We start from the raw sequence: 19,145 nt of genomic DNA, 5'->3' as shown, positions 1-19,145 counted from the left end.
TCCTTATCTACTTGATAACTGACCTCCTATGAAGTTTCTGTCCTGAGATGGGTAAAACAGCAACTTCACCAACAGTTTTTTTTGTTTTTTTATTTTAAGTGAAGCATGTGGCTGCAGTGACTTCCTGACCAATTCCAAACCTCCCACTGGGCCTGACTGGGCCTGTGCTTCAAGTTAGGAAATACATGTTAACTGGTAGAAAATGGGATTGAACCACCAAGGTCAATGAAGCTTTGCTCGTTTATATCATTAGACATACTCTCCCAAAATTAAAGGACGCAGTGCCACACGTCCCCGGCACTCTGCGGTGCCTCATACATACCTTACAATAGGGCTGCATAGCAAGAAACCTGACCAACAGGTACAGGGGCACCTTTAGAGATACAATATTTAAATCCTTCAACCGGCAGAAGAAATGTCAGTAAAATGACACAGAAGAGAGCAAGTAACAGGAGCACTGGGGGCTGATCTGCCATCTCATGGTCAAGCTATGGTATGTTTGTAGTTCTCCCCCTCAAAAAAGAAAAAAATCCTATCCCAATGTTTTGGTCTGAGAAAAAGACATCGCTACCACCACCACAGTGTCTGCTTAGGCAAGAACACAAAATAGAGAAACCACACTGTGTAGCTTAGTGTCATTTGGTAAATGGCAAAAGCAACTTTCACTGATACAGGTTAAATAAATACATAATAATGATGAAGTTGGCTGATGTGAACCCAAATTCACATCCTTGTAACCTTTTTAAATCAATGGCATTACCAATATGCTGGTAAATTATGCTAGTTGTAGGGCATGTTACCTATCACAGCTCTCCTTTGAAAAAACAATTTACTACTACTTCCATCAGGCCTCAGCTCAGCAGCACTGCTTTTCCTGTGATGGCTTTAGAGTGTCAGTACAAGGAAAGTTCATGTAACAGCAACTCTTTTTTAAATAGGAAAGGTTGTATGCATAACTAGATGTATAAGATACAAGATATACATGCTCGTATGTGGTCACAGACACAAATATTAGCTAGTTGTTACATTTTAAAGCTGATTTGACAAAGTCTGATAAATAATTTGGTTGGTATTCATTGTCTTTGTTACTTTTCACTACCTTGGTACATAAACTTGTACTTTCTTCAATAGCATAAGCTAACACATTCAAGGAGTCGCTACAGACAACTGGTTTGACTATCCAAGCATTAAAGAACTCAAGAATCTTCTATCACTTTTTGCCAAAATTGCTTGGAACAAAATGTGTATAAACCACCATAAGAAAGAAACAGAACTGTATTCCCAAATCTCTTCCAAATAGCATTAGTACATTTCAACATAGCTATCACTCAGCATTTTATTTTTGACTATAATAATTCATTCCACTTAATGTGGCTTATCTAAAAATCATGCATAGAGAAATAATTTAACATTACCCACAGAACAATCATGTTATCCTTGGAGATGATGCATCACTTTCGCTTGGGAACTTAGTCCTGATTAGGAAGGTAATTAAATGCAAGTCTAAAGTGAAGCACATAAATATTCCTACTCTCTTCAGCAATACTGCTCACATGCTTCTGATTAGACACCATGTTCATGCACCTCACTTTGTTTCCCTATGGCTGGCTGTGAGAAAGCACAATGTAGAAAATTACTTCTTTGTTACACACAAGGCATTTGGAGAAAAACAGGGAAGGAAGGACAGAAGGAGCAAATAGTCCTAAAGCAATGGCCTCCCTAATCTAACATGACATAATGGTGACTTCTTGCCATCAAACATCCTCTTTTCAGTGTTTCTGCCATGGGCTGGCAGTCTCGCTGTCTGTGATGCCTGTCCTACCACTGATAGGATGGACAACTCTGTAATGGGAGGTGGCTCCGGTCTCATACGAAATTGAGCAGCTCCTTCCCAGGTGGGGCCAAAGTGGGACTGGAGGGCAGCTCCAAGAGGCAGATGGAGTCTTTGTCACAGTGGGAAGAAAAGGAATGAAAATGGAAAAAACATTAGTCCCTGTCACCTGCTCTGGCCACCCACATCATTCCTGTGTTTGAATAAAGAACTGGATCTCGTGAGAGTCTGATCCAGCTGCCAAACATGCTGTCAGTCCTTTGTAGGCTATATAGATCAAGAAATAATACCTGTCTTTTATGGACAACTCTCATGAATGACACAAACCTTATTTTGATTCCTTTTGTCTTCCACGTTTAGTTACTCCAGCACAGACAGCAGAGTAGAGAAAATCGTAAATTGTCAGTGACCTGAATTATTCATTCCTTTAATTATAAACTGGTTCCAAAGATGTCAGAGCCTTAGAAATTGAGCGTGACATAAAAGAGTAAAATAAATGATCATGTGGGGAGGAGAGGGCGTGAAACAAAAGAGCTCAGAAGAATTAACAAACCAGTCCAACATGGTTTTCAATTTTAATTCCTCTTTGGCCAAATTTGCACTGAAAACTAATCAGACTCATATTTTTTAATTTTCATGCAAGATTATGCTCAAATTCTATTTACACTTGGCCCTACAATAGTGAAGTAGAAGAAGAAACATTCTCCACTATGGTCATCTTATTGTATGACATTCAAAAAAACCTCAAAGCAGGTATTTGAAGCTAGATCAAAGCACATAGACACAACTGCCCTGTGATACCTGTAGACCATCTCATCAAGTATCTACAGCAACTGCAATGCCAGACACTTGGGAGAAAGCTGCAGGAAATCTTGGAAAAAGCAGTCACAGAATTTGCCACTAGGTAAACTTCCTTCTGACCCCCATTAACTAGAAGTTGACTCTAATTTTGAAGCTGGTTGGTCTTCATCTGTTCTGAAATGCCTGTGTATTTTTGATTCTTACTATAACAACCGTGGCCTTATCGTAAGCCACATGAATGTCTTGGTTTGTATCCTGCTAGTTCTTGACACCTCAGTAATGCTCTGTGAGAGTGAGCACCACATTCAAACTGAAAATATGTGAATCTGCTTCACGAGATCAGCTTGAAGATGGCTACTTTCAATTTCTCTAGTGTGTGCTTCTCCCTTCATTGAAAGAAGTTATACTTTCTGCCTCCACCATTTTCAACAGGTTTGGGAAGACTTGTATCTCAACAGCAGATATATAACCAAATCTTTCATTCAGAAACTAACTCTATTTGCTGGATGTTGCTTCCTTTCCTTCCCTTCCGAAATTTCAGCCAGAGTAGAGACTGTGGTCCAAACCCAAGGTCCCTTGGAGATTGCTGATCAGAAACAGCAGTAAAGCATTGATAGATGTAGCATGCAAAGGTTTTAGCTTATGCTTACATGACCTTCTCATAAACACCATTAAGTTGTTTTGGACACGTGCCACACTTGCAGTATGCACAGAAAAATTTCCTGCAAGCAAGAGAACCATTACAAGTTCTTCCTGATAGAGTTGAACAGTATTTCACTGGGGATAAAACGGGAAGAAAAGTGAGGTCATGGTAGAAAAAAAAAAGTAAAGAAAAAGAACAAAGTGGAGACCGCTGTTATTCATTTCAAACACGGTGATGCCATGAAAGATCAGAAAAGCAGAAAAATAAGATACAGTAAATATGAAAGAGGGTATTTTTTCCCTACAGCTGGATCTGGATAAACAGCTGTACGTCACATGAAATCCTGAATTCCCAGCCCCAGAAAATAGCAGAATGATCTGTTACACCTATAGAAGAAACAAGTTTATCTAACAACAAAGTAGTATACCATACTGAAGAGAAGAATAATCTGCTACAGCATATCTCAGGCAAGGATTTCCAATCAGTTGAGGTAGGTTTATAATGAGCAAACTATACTGTTTATGGGAGCAGGCCTGGGTACAACAGGATTTAAGGGAAGAAAGCAAGGTCTCCAGCCTTCCCAGATTAAGTTTTTCGCCCCTGCAAAGATAACCTTGAGAGGTATTGCAAACAATTCTGTTCACATCTGTGGACAACCTGGGGGGCGGAAAAGAGTGAAAGATGTGAACTGCCCTTCTTCATCTTGAAGCTGTAATATTTCTGAGGTCTGACAGTTTAAATGTCAGCCTGGTTAACTAATACCACTGTTGATCACAACCTGCAAGAACATACAGTACTTGCTGAGACAACATTAGGGAAACCTGCTATGATGGGGCCATGTTTACAGTCTCATAAAGCTGTATTTGGCTTGTCAGTAGAGTTTTGCTCCCATTTCCCCCTTCTTCAGCTCTGTTATCACAGCTGTAAATTAGAGTATAAATCCTCCAGTTCTCATCAGCTAAACAGTAATCCATTTCAGACCACTTTTAAAAGACAACAGTCTAAGAATTAAGCTTTTATATCAGAAGTACTAATTACAATACAGGAAACACCGATGTCTCCCAGCGTTCCTCATGTGGGTTGGATTGTTCCTGACCTAACCTTGGCTTAGCACTGATATTTGGAAATGGTCAGATGACTAAGAGCAGCCAGGTCAGTGTGTCAGTGCCCCCCAGGTGAGCTGCTGCATGCTGCTAGCCCCCTACTATTCAAAAGCATGTGGGTTAGCTGAAAACCACCTTCAGTGGTGATTTAACAAATCCATCTGAATCTGCATTTAGCTGAGGGGCAACAACTTTTCTAAATGGCTGTGTTAATTGCTTACAGTGCTCTGATCCTCTCTCCATAAGTATCCTCAGTGTAGGCAGAATGAGTATATGACAGCCTTAAATTCTGTACAACTGTCCTTCCAGGGAGTGAGTGTGGAAAATGCATATTACATGACTTTGGAGTCTAGCAGCATACACTTACCCCAAATAATTCTATGTCCCAACTTCCCTCCTAAGAAGTTTAGCACTGCCTCAGTAGCAGTAAAAAGAAAGTTTAAATTACCACTCAAGCCAAGCAAAATTCCCCATACTGTCTCCTGTTAGAAGCTGAACAATTTTAAGATGTCAAAACACAAAGCAAAAGATGAATTCTGGGCCTAGGATTCTAAATTTGGTATGCAAAAGTCATCCAAAGTGCTGGTTTGTATTCATGCCTTAATAAGTTTATTGTGTGCAGAACATTGCACTTGGAGCAAGCAGTTTTTCCAACAGAAGTGATGGGATTTTATTTCCTCATGCCGGTACTATCAGATCAGTTGTTGCCAACTCCCGAGAATGTAATACAAGTTACAAGTCTTGAGATACTTGTTTGTTTTTCACACACACACACACACACACACACACACACACACATATATGGAGACAAATAATTATATGAGAATCTTAGTTTTTATTTGCTGGGGCAAGGACAAGACAAGTCTAAATCTCAAAAGGGCCAGAGAAAAGTTTAAAAAACCAAAAAAGCCTTAAGGCACAGTAAAAAGCTCAAGGATTTCTAAACCATTTTCATTATTCTGGGGACCTCACTTTTGAATTCTCTGGGTGGGTAAAATGAATTCAGTAATTTTCAGGATTTCTTGCGGCTATTTAATCATCTTCATTGTTGGCCTTCCCCATCACGACCAAGTTCTGAGAGCACTACTTTTCCCCTTGTTCTTTTGGCTATTGCAAACAACAAGTAACCTATACCTACACACTAAAAATAATAAAAGGCGTATTTCAAGCTTACCCACAAACTTCTGTGGGGTGGAGCTTTTACGCTTTCCCATGTTGCTTGTCACCTTCTCTATAACAGCAGGTCTCTCAAAAGGCACCAGAGAAATATTGTTGTCCATCACAGGCTCTTGTTCCTTACAATCTTCCATAGGAGGTACTACATAAAACCAAAAAATCATATCAGACAAGTCTGGTCTACGCTTCAGAGACAACACAAATCATTTGAGCCCTGCTGACTGCCCAACAAGTGCAACACAAAGTAAAGCAAGGTACAAGGACACACTGGGCATCAAGACAGCAATCACATTTAAGCAGAGTCACATTTACAAAATGCCTCTCTTTGGGACCATCTTACTTAGCAGAAGCCCAAATTTAAGCATTTACTAAAGGACTTGATTTGTTCAGTGAGGAAGGTACACTTCTGAAAACTCACTCTGTAGATGACATTTTCTGTTACTCTCCCTTCAACATCATCGCCTGTTGCCAATGCAACTTTTTAGTTATCATTCTTTGTGTAGTCCCTTAACTTCATGCTTATCATAAGGCATGCTTGCCGTTCTTGTTTTCTTTATGCACTAATCTCAATGACTAAAAAAACTACAAAGCATTAATGACTTGTGTTTCCTGGGCCTGGCTGTGCATTCCCCAAGACAAAGGCTTCCCGAATGAAGGATCTGCTCATTAAAGCGTGTTTCCTCTTTCTATACATGAGATTGCAAAATCAACAAACACAGGACTGGAATTACAGGACTAACATTGTATGGAAATTCCCTTCAGAATCACTTGCAGAAACTATCAATTTTTTTATTGATATATGACTGTAGTGATAGGACATGGGGTAATGGGTTCAAACTTAAACAGGGGAGATTCAGATTAGATATAAGAAATTCTTTACACAGTGAGAGTGGTGAGGCACTGGAGCAGGCTGCCCAAGGAAATTGTGAGTGCCCCGTCCCTGGCTGTGTTCAAGGCCAGGTTGAATGAGGCCTTGAGCCACCTGTGGCAGGGGGTTGGAACTAGATGATCATAAGGTCCTTCCCAACCCAAACCATTCTATGATTCTAATCTTTTATCCCTTCGAACAAGACCTAACAACCTGTGAACACAAGTCTTCTGTGTCTGTCTTCCCACTTTCTGGGATCAGCAGGGAGCATTCCTGTGCTAACTATGTTAAGGGAATGCTCACACATTGTCTTCAAGGCAATAAAAAGAAATCAATGACCCCTTCTGTCTTTACTCATTTCACTCACTGTTGCTTGTTGAGTTGGGGAATAAGGTGCTAGAGCAAAAGAAGTAGAGAAATAGCACAGGCTTCTTACCAGGAGAGTGACCAACCTGCACAGGGTTTTATGTCACTTGCTGACACACATAGCTACTCATTAAATACCTACCCAGTACTCCCTTTTGTTGAACATCCAACACCATCTGAACACCAAGAAGGGGCAGCGGTACTATGCTGCAGATCAGGCCCAGACAGTCTGAGTCATTTGCAATATATGCCACGTGTGATTCCACACGTAGCTCTGTTCTGCTGCCATGAATTTAATATATGGCCTAATTGTCCCTCATTCACCTTCAGAAGGTAGCAGAGAAACTTGAGGAGGATCAGACACTAGCCCATGGGAAGGTTGAGGTGCAAAAAATTATTTCAGGAGAAACTGGGATGACTTTGGGAGTTCCTATAGTTTGTAAACTGTGAGCAACCCACTGCATTCCCTGCATGAGATAAATCTGCCAGTGAAGTCTTGGGTGGTATTGCAGAGGTAGCAGAGGAGGACTGAAACCCATGTCTTCTACTAGTCCTCCTCTGGTCTCTCACCTTAGCAGCCTTGTGTATCATAGGCACCCTCTCTCTCAGACTGTGCCATAAATGAACACCACCAGCCTACTTTCCTCCCATGCAAATTTACTACCTTAAGGATCCTAATATGGAATAATCACTCCCCTGTTCTTAAACAGGCAGCTGTTTGCTAGCACATAATAAATGAAAAATGGGGTGATAAAAGTCTTGTCTTTGCCTTCTTTCTAGTAAGGAAGAGCAAATACCAGGCAATTACAAAAGAAGGTATCTGCTCAGGTGAACTTCTCAATTCAGACATTCATAATAAGAAAACATGGCAATTTATTCATTTGATTCCATTTGTGCCTCTGCTGCTATGGAAAGCTGAGTTCTTTGAGGCTTAGAATCTACCATATGCTATAAAATGATTTACTCTGCTGCTTTTTTATTTGTACAGGATGCTCCCCCTGAGAAACACAATGGTATCTCATTTACAAGGCAGTCCTGCTGGCTTCAGTGAAAGAAAGGAAGAAAAAGCATAAATATGAAATGAATCTAATGTTGCAACAAAATGGGATGCAGTGTTCAAGTGACCTAATAAATGCCCAGTGCAGACTGGGAGGTCTGGAATACTCTAATAGCTAAGGCTAAATTTTTAAGGTTATTCAAATACCATGCTTGGTCAGCAGCTATCTGCACTAGTTCTACACAAGTATTTACCAAGGAGATTTGGGAAGAAAGGAAAGATTATGTCTGTTGATTTTCATTGGGAACTGGCATCTGACTGTCCTTTGGCTTACCAAAAATCAGTGTATGCATGCACATGCACACACGCTCTGTGTGAAACCCTGGATCCCTGTTCAGTGGCAATACCCATCCTCACTGCGATGGGCCAAGTTTGCAGGTGAGTGCCACTTGAAGGATTTCCAGACCTTGTGGAATTTCAAGGATTTCCAGTCCTAAGTGTACAGGTCTTATGAGGCTGGTTGTGGGGACCTAGGAAGGTGCAGAGGGCTTTAAATCCCTCCTAGAAAGACCTGCTAAAGGCATGTTGGCTTTATAAGACTGTACTTGCCAACAAAATCAGTTGAAAACCTCGTGATTACTTTCATAGTCATCTGATTAAGCCCCAAATGTAGTGACATTTGTATGTCTTATAACAATTAAGCAATAATTAAATAATTCTACTGTTGGGCATATGTGTGTAAAATTGCATATACAGAATTTGAAACCTTTCTTCCATGAAAAATGAATAGTGCTAAAAAAGACATCTGCTCTTCTCTAAGTCAGGCAAAAATTCTGCTTGGACTCCTTTTAAAAGTAAAAGCATCACCCGTAAAAGCATTTTCTTTTCTATCTTTCATGCTGAAAGCTCTCTTTCCCACCTCAGAACTCAACTCTATAATCCAGGGCATGGCTCTGTTTCAACAGAATCACGCCAATATTTGTGTTACGATGGCAGTAAGTTACTAGAATGTGTTTTGTTATGCAGATTTCCTGGGAGAAGGGAGAGATAGAAATAGTCGAGTTTCTGAAACCATTTAAATTGCATGCAAAACTGGACCAAACAGGTTAAATGTCACATTTTAGAAACCCAAAGAGTTAAGCTTAAGATCACATCGTCAATTCTAGATACAATCATTTTCTTTTCAATTTAAAAATATACAAATGAAGGACAAATAGCCCAGCCTGCACCTTTTTTTCTTTTCCTTTTTTTGAGGAAAACCAGAATGAATGAAAAAGGAGAAAAACAGATCACGCAGAGACAACAGTTGTCACAAATCAGCTGCTCTGTGGTAGAAGCTCATGTGTACGCATTTACTCTGTAGTAAACGCAATTCCTTTTGTGTCGTATTTCATCACATTTCATTACCTTGGTAGTGGGAGCTACTGAAGAACAGCTGACACGTTATAACTAGCTTTGATACAGCAACTTATTTTATGCCGTGAACTTACAGCCTCAGCCCAGGAAGGCTTTTTTATTCTAAAAGCCAAGCATCTAGTCCATGAAAAGCCCACGCTCGAGTACGTTTCTGTTCAAGGATGTTCTTGATCAGCTATTGGGGTGCACTCCTAGATTGCCCATGCAGATGTTCACCATCTTTTCAACTGCAGTTAATGTTGCTTCTAAGCCCAAACTCTCAATTCACTGGATGGTCTTCAGAACAAAGTCTTTATTTTCCTGAAGACACTGGTCTTTCAATCATAGTGCTTGAAGTGGCTATCTCTTAGGTTTTGCTTCTTCATTTGTAAGGAACCACACATACTGTTAAAAAAGTTCTATGCTGTTCCAGTGAGGAAAGAATAGGGAAAAAAGAAGTAAGAAACATACCCAGTGTGTGTTGTGCTGATAAATACTTTTGTGTGCAGACAACAGACACTGGGCTAAGTCTCAGCTGGTATAAATTAGCATTACTCCATCAACTTCAATTTCCTTTCCTAAGCTCACAATATTGTTATCAAAAAAAGCGTGTGTGCACAAAGAAATGACAGGAAATATTCCCAGGGACCCTGGTGTGAAGCCTCCTGTGGGACCAGCATTTTAATGATGGTTTAAGCAACTATTTAAGAGGGAAGGACACAAGGCCATTGTGTATTTTATGTAGAGCTGGCCTTTGAGCCTCACATAGCCTAGGGCTAGGCTTCTTTCTCCTTGTCCTAAAAAGAGTATGCTTCTCCACTCCACTTTAAGAATTTCCCTCGACTTTTTGCTTTGAGAAGATGGAGAAGAACACATAACTGGGTGTAAACCATAGCTAGCCTTCAATATTTCTCCATTTGTTCCCACAAAGATCATGTTCTTGACATTCAGAGACTGTCACTTCAGTCACCTCCAACATGCCGCTAGCTTGGAGACCACAGACTAATTTCTACCTCTGGGGACAGCACTGCTTAGTCAAAAATTGCCACCGAAGTGGGAGCTCTCTTGCAGCAGCCATCGTGCTAAGCAGGGAACAGGACATAGCCACAAGGAGGGGCAGCTCAGCAAGCAAATAGCACCCTGCAAGAGGATGGAGAAACACCCAGAGACTTGTACGTTCCTACCCACACACTGAAAACTAGCCCTCCTTCCCCACCTCTTGCTTGCCCCTGTGGCTTTAGTTAGGTGATCTAGCCATCTGCAAGACAAAGACCTCATCAGGCCATAGTAAAAGCACCCAAGGAGATGCCTGTAGCATGCCTATAAACCCATCAACTTGAGCACTTAAACTCTCTAGGGGCTGCCTCCAGTTTTCTGGAACAATTCATCTCTGCAGAAATGAGTTAGACTGATGTTAAATGTTGGCTATATTGGTTGAGACTCAGCACAGCTGCCTGCACACTTAATACCCACACAGATGAGAAAATCCCTACCTCTACCTATTCTGTGCATAATGGTGAAGCTGTGATCAGGAGTCACACCAAAATGCATTCAGAGGCTTCAAAACACTCAGCAGGAAGAAAATACTTAAAAGCATTTGGAAACAGAGTCAGAAAAACTTAATTCTAATGTGATGCAAAATGAACCAATGATCAAAATCTGCAAAGCATACACTTACTCATCCTCAGTAATATCCTTTCCATGTGTGAGATGGGAGAGAGAAAAATCAATACATTTTTCAGTATTAGATTAAGACCTAACGTTAAGTTGAGTAATCATTTGTATTCTCCTCCCTGCTGACTTTATAGTGCGCCAGGAGAAAGGACTTCGCTGCAGACATCTACAGGTTGGTGCTCATGATCCTCGCTCCCATGCTGAGCTTCAGAGGTGGGAGTGATGCTGGGATGCGAGGTGAGATTTATTCCTGGTCCCAGCTGACTTTGGAGCTCCCTGTTGCTGCCTGTCCTTGCTGTGCCCTCACTAAACAGCTAAACAAAGACAGTGGATCAAATATCCCCTTAAACATTCACCAGGGGAGATTTAGACATATTTGCCCGGAGGAGAAAGAGGCACTAGTTGAATTCAAAGTGCTGTTTTAAGCTAATTTTGTTGAGAAAAGCGAAGTGGTTGTGTGAACATTTCTATTTTAAGCCTGAGCAAAGTCAGTCAGGCTGTAAATAAAAGAACTGTCCACATGGGGTTTGCACTGGTTTAACTTCAGTTGGTAGAAAAATCGATGCAAGATCAACCATTCCAGCTTCTTTGGGTAGACAAGGCTAAGGACTTACCCTTCTTGTCATAGCATTAAGCAGCTTAGAAAAAGCTTTAGATTTCCTCAGAAGTACACTATCAACAAAAGGAAACCCAATTTTAATATATAACTGAATAAAGCCCAGAAGTTGACTGGAATTGGGAAGATCCTCCGGAGTGTGATCTCTAAAGCAACCTGGCTGTCATAACTGCATCAGCCTTCTGTTATTCCCCTAAAGGAAGGCTGACTGAAATCGCTGGCTAATAAAAGACAAGCATGCCCTTGTAGAGTAAAGAGTGTGCATTTTGTTGGGAATGGAGTTGGTGGTTAAACTCCTACTATCAACTAAGCACTCCATCCAACAGATTGAGCACACAACAGGTACCTGCAAATAGCCGAGCCCTGAAATCAGTCCTTCCACTGACTTTTACAAACATAAAGTCAGGCCTAAAGCATATGACCACTAATTTCAATATCTTTAAAGTCATCCATTACATTTTAAATGTTGACTTTAGTCTCCAGGGTGTCTGTAAAGATTGTAATTACTTAATACAGCTGTATGAACCTTTTGGCAATATGTATCAAATATATTTAGAATGCCTCTATAGGATTAAATTCTTCACAGAAAAATACTCTATTTTTTTTTCATGATCTTTTTCACCAGAAAACATCCCATATTATTAATGATGAATACATTTTATTTCAGCTTGTACTTTTAGGTTTTTAGAAATGACCTTTCAGAACTTTTACATAATTAATTTCCAAACGAAGCCATATGATTCCACTCAACAACAAAAAGCAAAATGCGGAAAAAAAAGAGGAAACATTCTTTTGCCTTTCCATTTACCTATAATCTAACTTCTGATATTCTTTTGTATATGGTAATTTTTAATCAAAATGGAAAACATGTACTTTTTATATTTTCTGATTAGGTACCAAACATCTAAAGACAACTTCTAAAAGTTAAAAGATGTTCAGTTTTAGAAGAGTTTCCAAGCCATTAATTTTGAATGAAACTATAACAATTTATGGATAGCAATCATTTAGTATTTAGTGCTACAACCCTGCAGTCTCAGACATTATGCTCATTATCCACACTGATAGCTACAGAAAATTTTGAAAACAAATTCATGGAGTTTGACATTTCTTGTTTTCAACAATCTTTTTGGCAATCTTCAGTCTTTATGTATATTAACACATGCAGTGTTAGTTAACATATTAATACTAACACATGTAAATGCATACAAACATTTTTGGGGGGTTATAATTACTTTCATCAACATTGCTGAATTTCATTCTGCTCTGGAGATTTTTATATCTATCCCTCTCTTTTTTGGTGATATAATATTAGAGGACGTAGAAAGAATGACTTCTGAATCCCTCCACCGCCCTTACCTCCTATAACTATGGGTTAATTTTCAGGGTAACTTTACACAGATGACTGTTTTATTTTCATGTCTGCCTATTTATACATAGTTACAAGTGAAATACTGACTGAACAGCAAAACCATTGCTATTAAATTGGACAGAGAGAGGACTTTAGCCCATCTTTTCTCCTCCTGCCTATCTGAGCATAACCTATCTCTAAAACGGAAATGATGCAAAGATGGAAGTGATGCAAAGCTGAAAGGAAGGAAGAAAAACAGATGGAAAAAAAACCCGCAAGAGGTGCTCCAAGTCCAAGAGACCTCAACAGGCGGTTTCCACCCACCATGGTGACTCATGACCTGCCCAGCAGCCTCCATACTGACATTCTGCAGATAGTTGTGGCAGCGTTCCTTGTGCTCCTCCAGTGAACTGCGCTGCTTGTAGCTCCGGCCGCAGTAGTTGCACTTGTGAGGCTTCCCCACTGTGGAAAGAATGAGAGCGTCAGGTCAAATCCACTGCGACCCACTTTTACTATCAACAATCGCACCTTTGCAACAAACAACTCTTGTGATGGAAAGACACCTAAGAAAGGTTACTCAAGTCCCAGACCTTTTTCCCAGCCCCATTTTCCTGTCGCACACACCTCCTCCCACCCGATGGGTACTTTGCCCCATCCCTTTTTCACACTAACATGCAATATCAGCAGAAGGAAAAAGAGGCGGACTTGTTGGTTGCAAAGCAAACAGACGACAAGAGGGGAAAACAAACCAAACAGCTGAATCACACCCCAGCACTGCCTGTGTGTCACCAAGTCTTGTGGGAAAGAAACTTCTGAGACATTTTGTCCATTGTACCAAGAGTTGCATTCACAAAAATGAGCTGCCCCAGTGGCCTAATTCTGCTCCCAACTATGAGGAAAGCCATTACACAGCCCAGAGGAGTTCTTCTTTCATTGAGAAAACATTGCCAAAATTACTAAGGGAAGATTGGAAATTAAAAGATAACAGAAAGTAACTTTGGTAACAGGACTGTTACATGCCAGAACTGAGCTTCCACCAGTAATTCATAGAGACTGGGTAATAAAAAAATATAGATAACATATATATACACAAATAAAATATAAAAGGCCATGTACAACAAAAATCAAGCCAGATGAATACGATTTGTAACTCAAATTTATTTTTTTCTGTTTGTTTCACTCAGCAGCATTATGAACAAATGTTAAATGCCTCTTAATACATGCAAAACCTGGCACCAGATTCTCATAAAGTATATCCTCTTCATAGCATGTCATTAAGAAACCACAAGAATGGCCTAACCCAAGGCCAGAAAGCTAGCCAGAAGTGTATTTTGCCAAGTCGTGCTAATAAAGGCTTTTAATATAATTTAAACTTGTAGAACATGAACATTTATTCTGTAATAACTAGAGAGCTATTAAGTCAGTACTGTAAGTCTAGCAAAACACCATTGGCTGTGATTTTCAGAGCTGGCTGAGGGATAGGGAAGGTCAAACTTCTTCCAGAGTTCTGAAGATCTTAGGTAAGAATTTTAGTTTCCAGCCAAAGAAATTGAGAACATCCTCTGTTGGATAATATACATCTTTCTATTGGGTTTAACCCAATATTGAAAGCTTTTCATAGTCATTTACTTAATGAAATCCAAGCTGTACTAATTACAGCCAAAATGTACCGTCACCACTGGGATGGGGTAAATGCAGGGGAAACTGTGGGGAGGACACCCGTAGCCAACAAGAAGCTGGACAGAGGGCTCCTAAACACAAAAGTCCCAGTGCCGGGGAAACTGTCTGGGGCCTCTGCAGGACTAGCACACACCACAGTGTGCACCCCACATCACCCATATGATGGAAGATGAAAAAGCCTGAGCCTCTAGTATCAGAGCTGGTCAAAAAGCTTCAAATGTTTTTTTGTCTTTGAAAAAAGGGATTTGATGAAATGAACACACTTGCAGAAGTTTTGGTTTTTCTCAAAGAGTTTGTGCATACAGTTCAGTGACACAACCAAGTTTTCCACCAGGAAAAGAAAGCTGCTTTTACTGAGCATCCAAACTGTGGATTTATTTATTTATTTATTTATTTATTTAGAGATAAGGCTTATGCCCAGGAAAATATTGTGTCTTAAACCAAAGAGTTGTTGTGGTCTTCATTTATTTTGCTCACTGCCCTACACTGTTGCTGCAACTGGTGCTGGCACTGGAAATCTCAGTGGAGGCCAAGCATGAAGCTCATTATCATTCCCAGAGTAATTGTCCTTGATGTGAATGATCTGGATCAAGCCTCAGCTCTTAAACATAAACCAGCCATCTCATTCTAGAGGCACCTTTAGGAAAACACACTAGCGGCTCCCTAGGATAGACTTTTATCATCACCATTACGATGCTTCTTCATGACCTAGATGGCATCAATGTCTGTCAGCCTGATGCCTTTATTAGAAGCTAACTTGTTGTCTAATAAAAAAAATCCAATGCAATTGCAGGTATTAACCAAGCTGAAACAGGGCTGGATTAGCCCACCTGATTTGGCTACACCAGATTATCAAGCAACTCAGATAAACTGTAAGACACAAGGGAAAGGGATGATTCCTTTCAGCTGTTCAAGAGGCAGCTATAATTAATAAAATATATTGTCATTTAGCACAAAGGAACATGTTCTGCTACAAGCTCACAGTACAAAAAACCCCATAAAATTGATTCAACAACCAAAACAAGGTTTGTATGACACCTCTTGAAACGGTTGCTCCCCGCATTGCAACAATATCACAAACTATTTACACACAACAAGGCTGAGCTTTTCCAGTGATATCTAGGATGGTCAGCTACCCAAATTCCATCAAAATTCAAGGTTCATAGAGATGATAAAAGCTAATGATAAAGGCACAATTTCTACAGGCAATATGGGATTTGAGGAACCTAAGGAAACAGTATTCTTTCCCCAAGGAAAGAAATACTCCAGCACACACTCTGCCTGCTCTGGGGAGAAGATAAAAGAATAAACAACATGTGACAAATGTTAGTCATGTTGCCTAATACACAACTGGAAGCTGCTCAAACACATCTGTGAGGAACAAAGTTTGTGAGCTCCAGTTGAGGAGGACTGAATACAACTCCCTTGGGTTCATTTCCAAATTCTGTTCCTCCTGCTTTACTGATGCAGTCACATCAGAGCCCCACACCCGTAAAATCCAATTTCACAGAGGGGCTTAGAACTAAATAATCTTTAAGGTCCCTTCCGACCTGAACCATTCTGTGATTTCTACTATAAAATTACACAAAGTGACTGTGACTTGGGTTGCAGTGCCATTGATCAGGTCAAACCACAATGGAATCAGTTCTGACAGCAGCAGTTTGTGTCACCAGCAGTTCTCACAACCCATTTGGTAAGAGGTACGGCTAGCTGAGATAGCAATTACGGTCTGGATTTTAGAATCCTTGTCATTGTGACAAATGTCAAGTCACTGAAATAGCCGCAAATTTCCCCTCGTGTTCTCAAAGTAACTAATGACAAAATATATATTTATGGACATGAACGTTATAAGTGGGTGGACATTTTTCTGTATTTCACATTACAGAATCAAAGAATGGTTAGGGTTGGAAAGGACCCTAAGATCATCTAGTTCATGTTACCCAACAGAAAACTGTAAAAGTGTATTAGAGAATTCAACTCCAGTGATCTCCTCAACAGTATTCTTTGTTCCACATGGCAGTCATGTGGTTTCATATGGTGGTTTGTTAAGAGGGATTTCAAATACTGTATAGTACATAAATGTTAGTAGTCCAAATTTGCCCCCAAAACATGTGACTTGCACTACTGGGCATGAGGAGCCTTGGTCTATAGGCCACTGACTTGAAGGCAAAGAGCTCAACAGTGCTATTGCCTAACAAAACCCTCTCTAATCCCCCACACAAGAGAGTTCTTTCCACCATAGAGCCATTTTCACTGTGAAGCCACTCAAAGTTTGGCTCAGCTTGCTTGGTATGAAGCTGCCTTCTCCAAGATCCTCACTGAAGACCATGGTACACGACACCACATTTGGCATTGTATGTAACCACCACTGCCAATGATAATGGCACCCAAGCAAAGTCAGTTTGGAAATCCCTGGTTTGGGGTAATTATTCCTTTATCACCTTTTCAGGGCAAGCAATCAGATAAGAAATTACCACCACTCATTCTCATAGAAATGACGCAATATAGTGAATGCAAATAAGCCCAAAATCTTGAGAAATCTTCGATCTATTGTTGAACTGGGAAAGACCAGGGCACGGGGCAAAACCCAGCGGCCATACCTATGAAACAGCTAACTTGAAGAACATTAAAAAACACTTTACATTTCTTACTGAAATGTCAGAATTTCCACGCATTTAAACTCAGATTTGTACAAACGACAATGTGGCAGAGAAAACCCACAGTGGAGTCTCAGCCTCAAATGGAAAATATTATGACAGTCACAGCGAAAAAGACATTTAAATTTGAAGTACAATTTTTACCATGAAACAGGTAAACCACTTGTTGAAATTCACAGAGAAACGGAGTTTGCTTGTGAAATTAAAATGCTCACGTTGAGGGAGGAGGGAGAATAGGAGGAGGACATAAAAGGCAACGTGTTTCTGAGTTAGGAATACTTTGAGTCCTGTGGGGCAACTTTGATAGCTGAGAAGTCTGCGTGCAGTGACAATGAGATGATGTAACTCTAAGGTCAATATGCAAGATAGAAAGCAGACTTGGGCCTAGGAAAACTTCTTTAAAGTCATAAAAAAAGGTCATCGAAAGAGAAAGAGCCCGTAAGGCATTTGAACAGCATTTTGTTCTCAAAAGAGATGGGAGTGCATAGCAGAATATAATGTAAGTCAAAGGGAAATAACAAGGCATCCCAGGTAATACCTTGCCATAAGCTAAAGCCTGAGCTAAAATCCTGTCTTCCTTAAGACCAGTGACAAAACATGCACTGCTTTTAGCAGTCCCACATTTCCCTATTTCAAGTACCATGTTTCCTCTGCAGCAGTGCTGAGCAGACTCCTTCCTGTCCATCTGCCCATGTCCCGAGTCCCTGCGTCTGCTCAACCGCTAACACTAACAGCTCACACAGGAAAGGGCATTACTACGGCCATATGACGTAGGGCAGCCTAGTCCGAGGACCAGAGACTTTGCACTGACGGTTGCACCAGACTTTCATTACTTTTGCATTATTGCCCCATGAGGGCCTTGGAAGGGAAGCCAGCCAAGATTTGTGAACTAAGTGGCCATCTGACGTAGCTACTTTCAGTCTGAGGAAGTCCCTGATAGCAGCACACCGAGAGTCACTTATTTCTGTAAAATCTGAATTCCCACTCAGCCCCCAGCACTCCAGAGCTGGAGGAAACCCCAGTACTCTCCAACTGAAGCTTTCTGAAGCAGCATCGAAGAAGTTAAAATGTTCCACTATCTGAAGGGGGCCTACAAGGATGCTGGAGAGGGACTCTCCATCAGGGATCGTAGTGATAGGACAAGGGGTAATGGGAAGATTTAGGTTAGATATAAGGAAGTTCTTCCCTGTGAGGGTGGTGAGACACTGGCACAGGTTGCCCGGAGAAGCTGTGGCTGCCCCATCCTTGGCAGTGTTCAAGGCCAGGTTGGACGGGGCTTGGAGCAACCTGCTCTAGTGGAAGGTGTCCCGGCCTGTGACAAGGGGTTGGAACTGGATGAGCTTCGGGTCCTTTCCAACCCAAACCATTCTAGAATTCTGAGATTCTTTTGGGCTGAAACTACACCTATCAGTGAGACTGTAGAATCCACCGTCATGATCATAACCAGTGTTAATTCATTATTTCTTCTTTCTTCCCTGAAACTGGAAGCCACCTGGGCAAGGGGAGCTGTTCTGCATTTACGTGGTGCCTACTACGAAGCAGCTCTTTCACTTCCATGAGACTTATCAAAGTAAGATCAGTTTTAACACAGAGGTAGGAAGTATGATTAAGGCACTGGGCTGGGACTAGGGAGCGTACGGTTCACCTCTTAGCTACGCTACAAATTTTGTGACTGCAGGCAAGTTATTCTGATTTCCTGTGCTTCAATTATTCATACGTATGATTAAGGTAATAATTCCCTTCTTTACAGCATGTAAATGAATTCATACACTTTGCCAGATGCACAGAGGCTCATTTGGTGAAGCTCACACAAGTAGGTAGACACAGAAAAATACGGCCCGTATCTCTACTGAGAAATTAAGGACTTAATAATACACTGTGATTTTATTAGATATGGGAGTGAACATTAAAGAGCAGGAGGAGACAGGATGGTGCAGAGTAGAGGATCAAGAATAAAAAAAAATAATAAAAGGAATAAAAGAGGATCAAG

General features: G+C 40.7%; 1 protein-coding gene across 6 annotated transcripts in view; it reads right to left on the bottom strand.

The window, feature by feature from the left end:
- Positions 1-19,145, bottom strand: part of IKZF2 (IKAROS family zinc finger 2) — a 119,990-nt gene that overhangs the window by 10,317 nt on the left and 90,528 nt on the right. For 5 of the 6 annotated variants that reach the window (XM_030488122.1, XM_030488126.1, XM_030488121.1 and 2 more), the window contains 2 exons: positions 13,143-13,280; positions 5,553-5,696 (listed from right to left, as the gene is read on the bottom strand). In XM_030488122.1, the coding sequence (XP_030343982.1) occupies positions 5,553-5,696; positions 13,143-13,280 (282 nt within the window). The remainder of the gene's footprint in view (positions 1-5,552; positions 5,697-13,142; positions 13,281-19,145) is intronic. The other variant, XM_030488125.1, reaches the window with a different exon arrangement.

The sequence above is a fragment of the Strigops habroptila genome, chromosome 5, assembly GCF_004027225.2.
Source record: "Strigops habroptila isolate Jane chromosome 5, bStrHab1.2.pri, whole genome shotgun sequence".
In the NCBI taxonomy this organism is placed as follows: Eukaryota; Metazoa; Chordata; class Aves; order Psittaciformes; family Psittacidae; genus Strigops; species Strigops habroptila.
The sequence above is the reverse complement of the archived record's forward strand: the minus strand, read 5'-3'. Positions and strand labels throughout refer to the sequence as shown.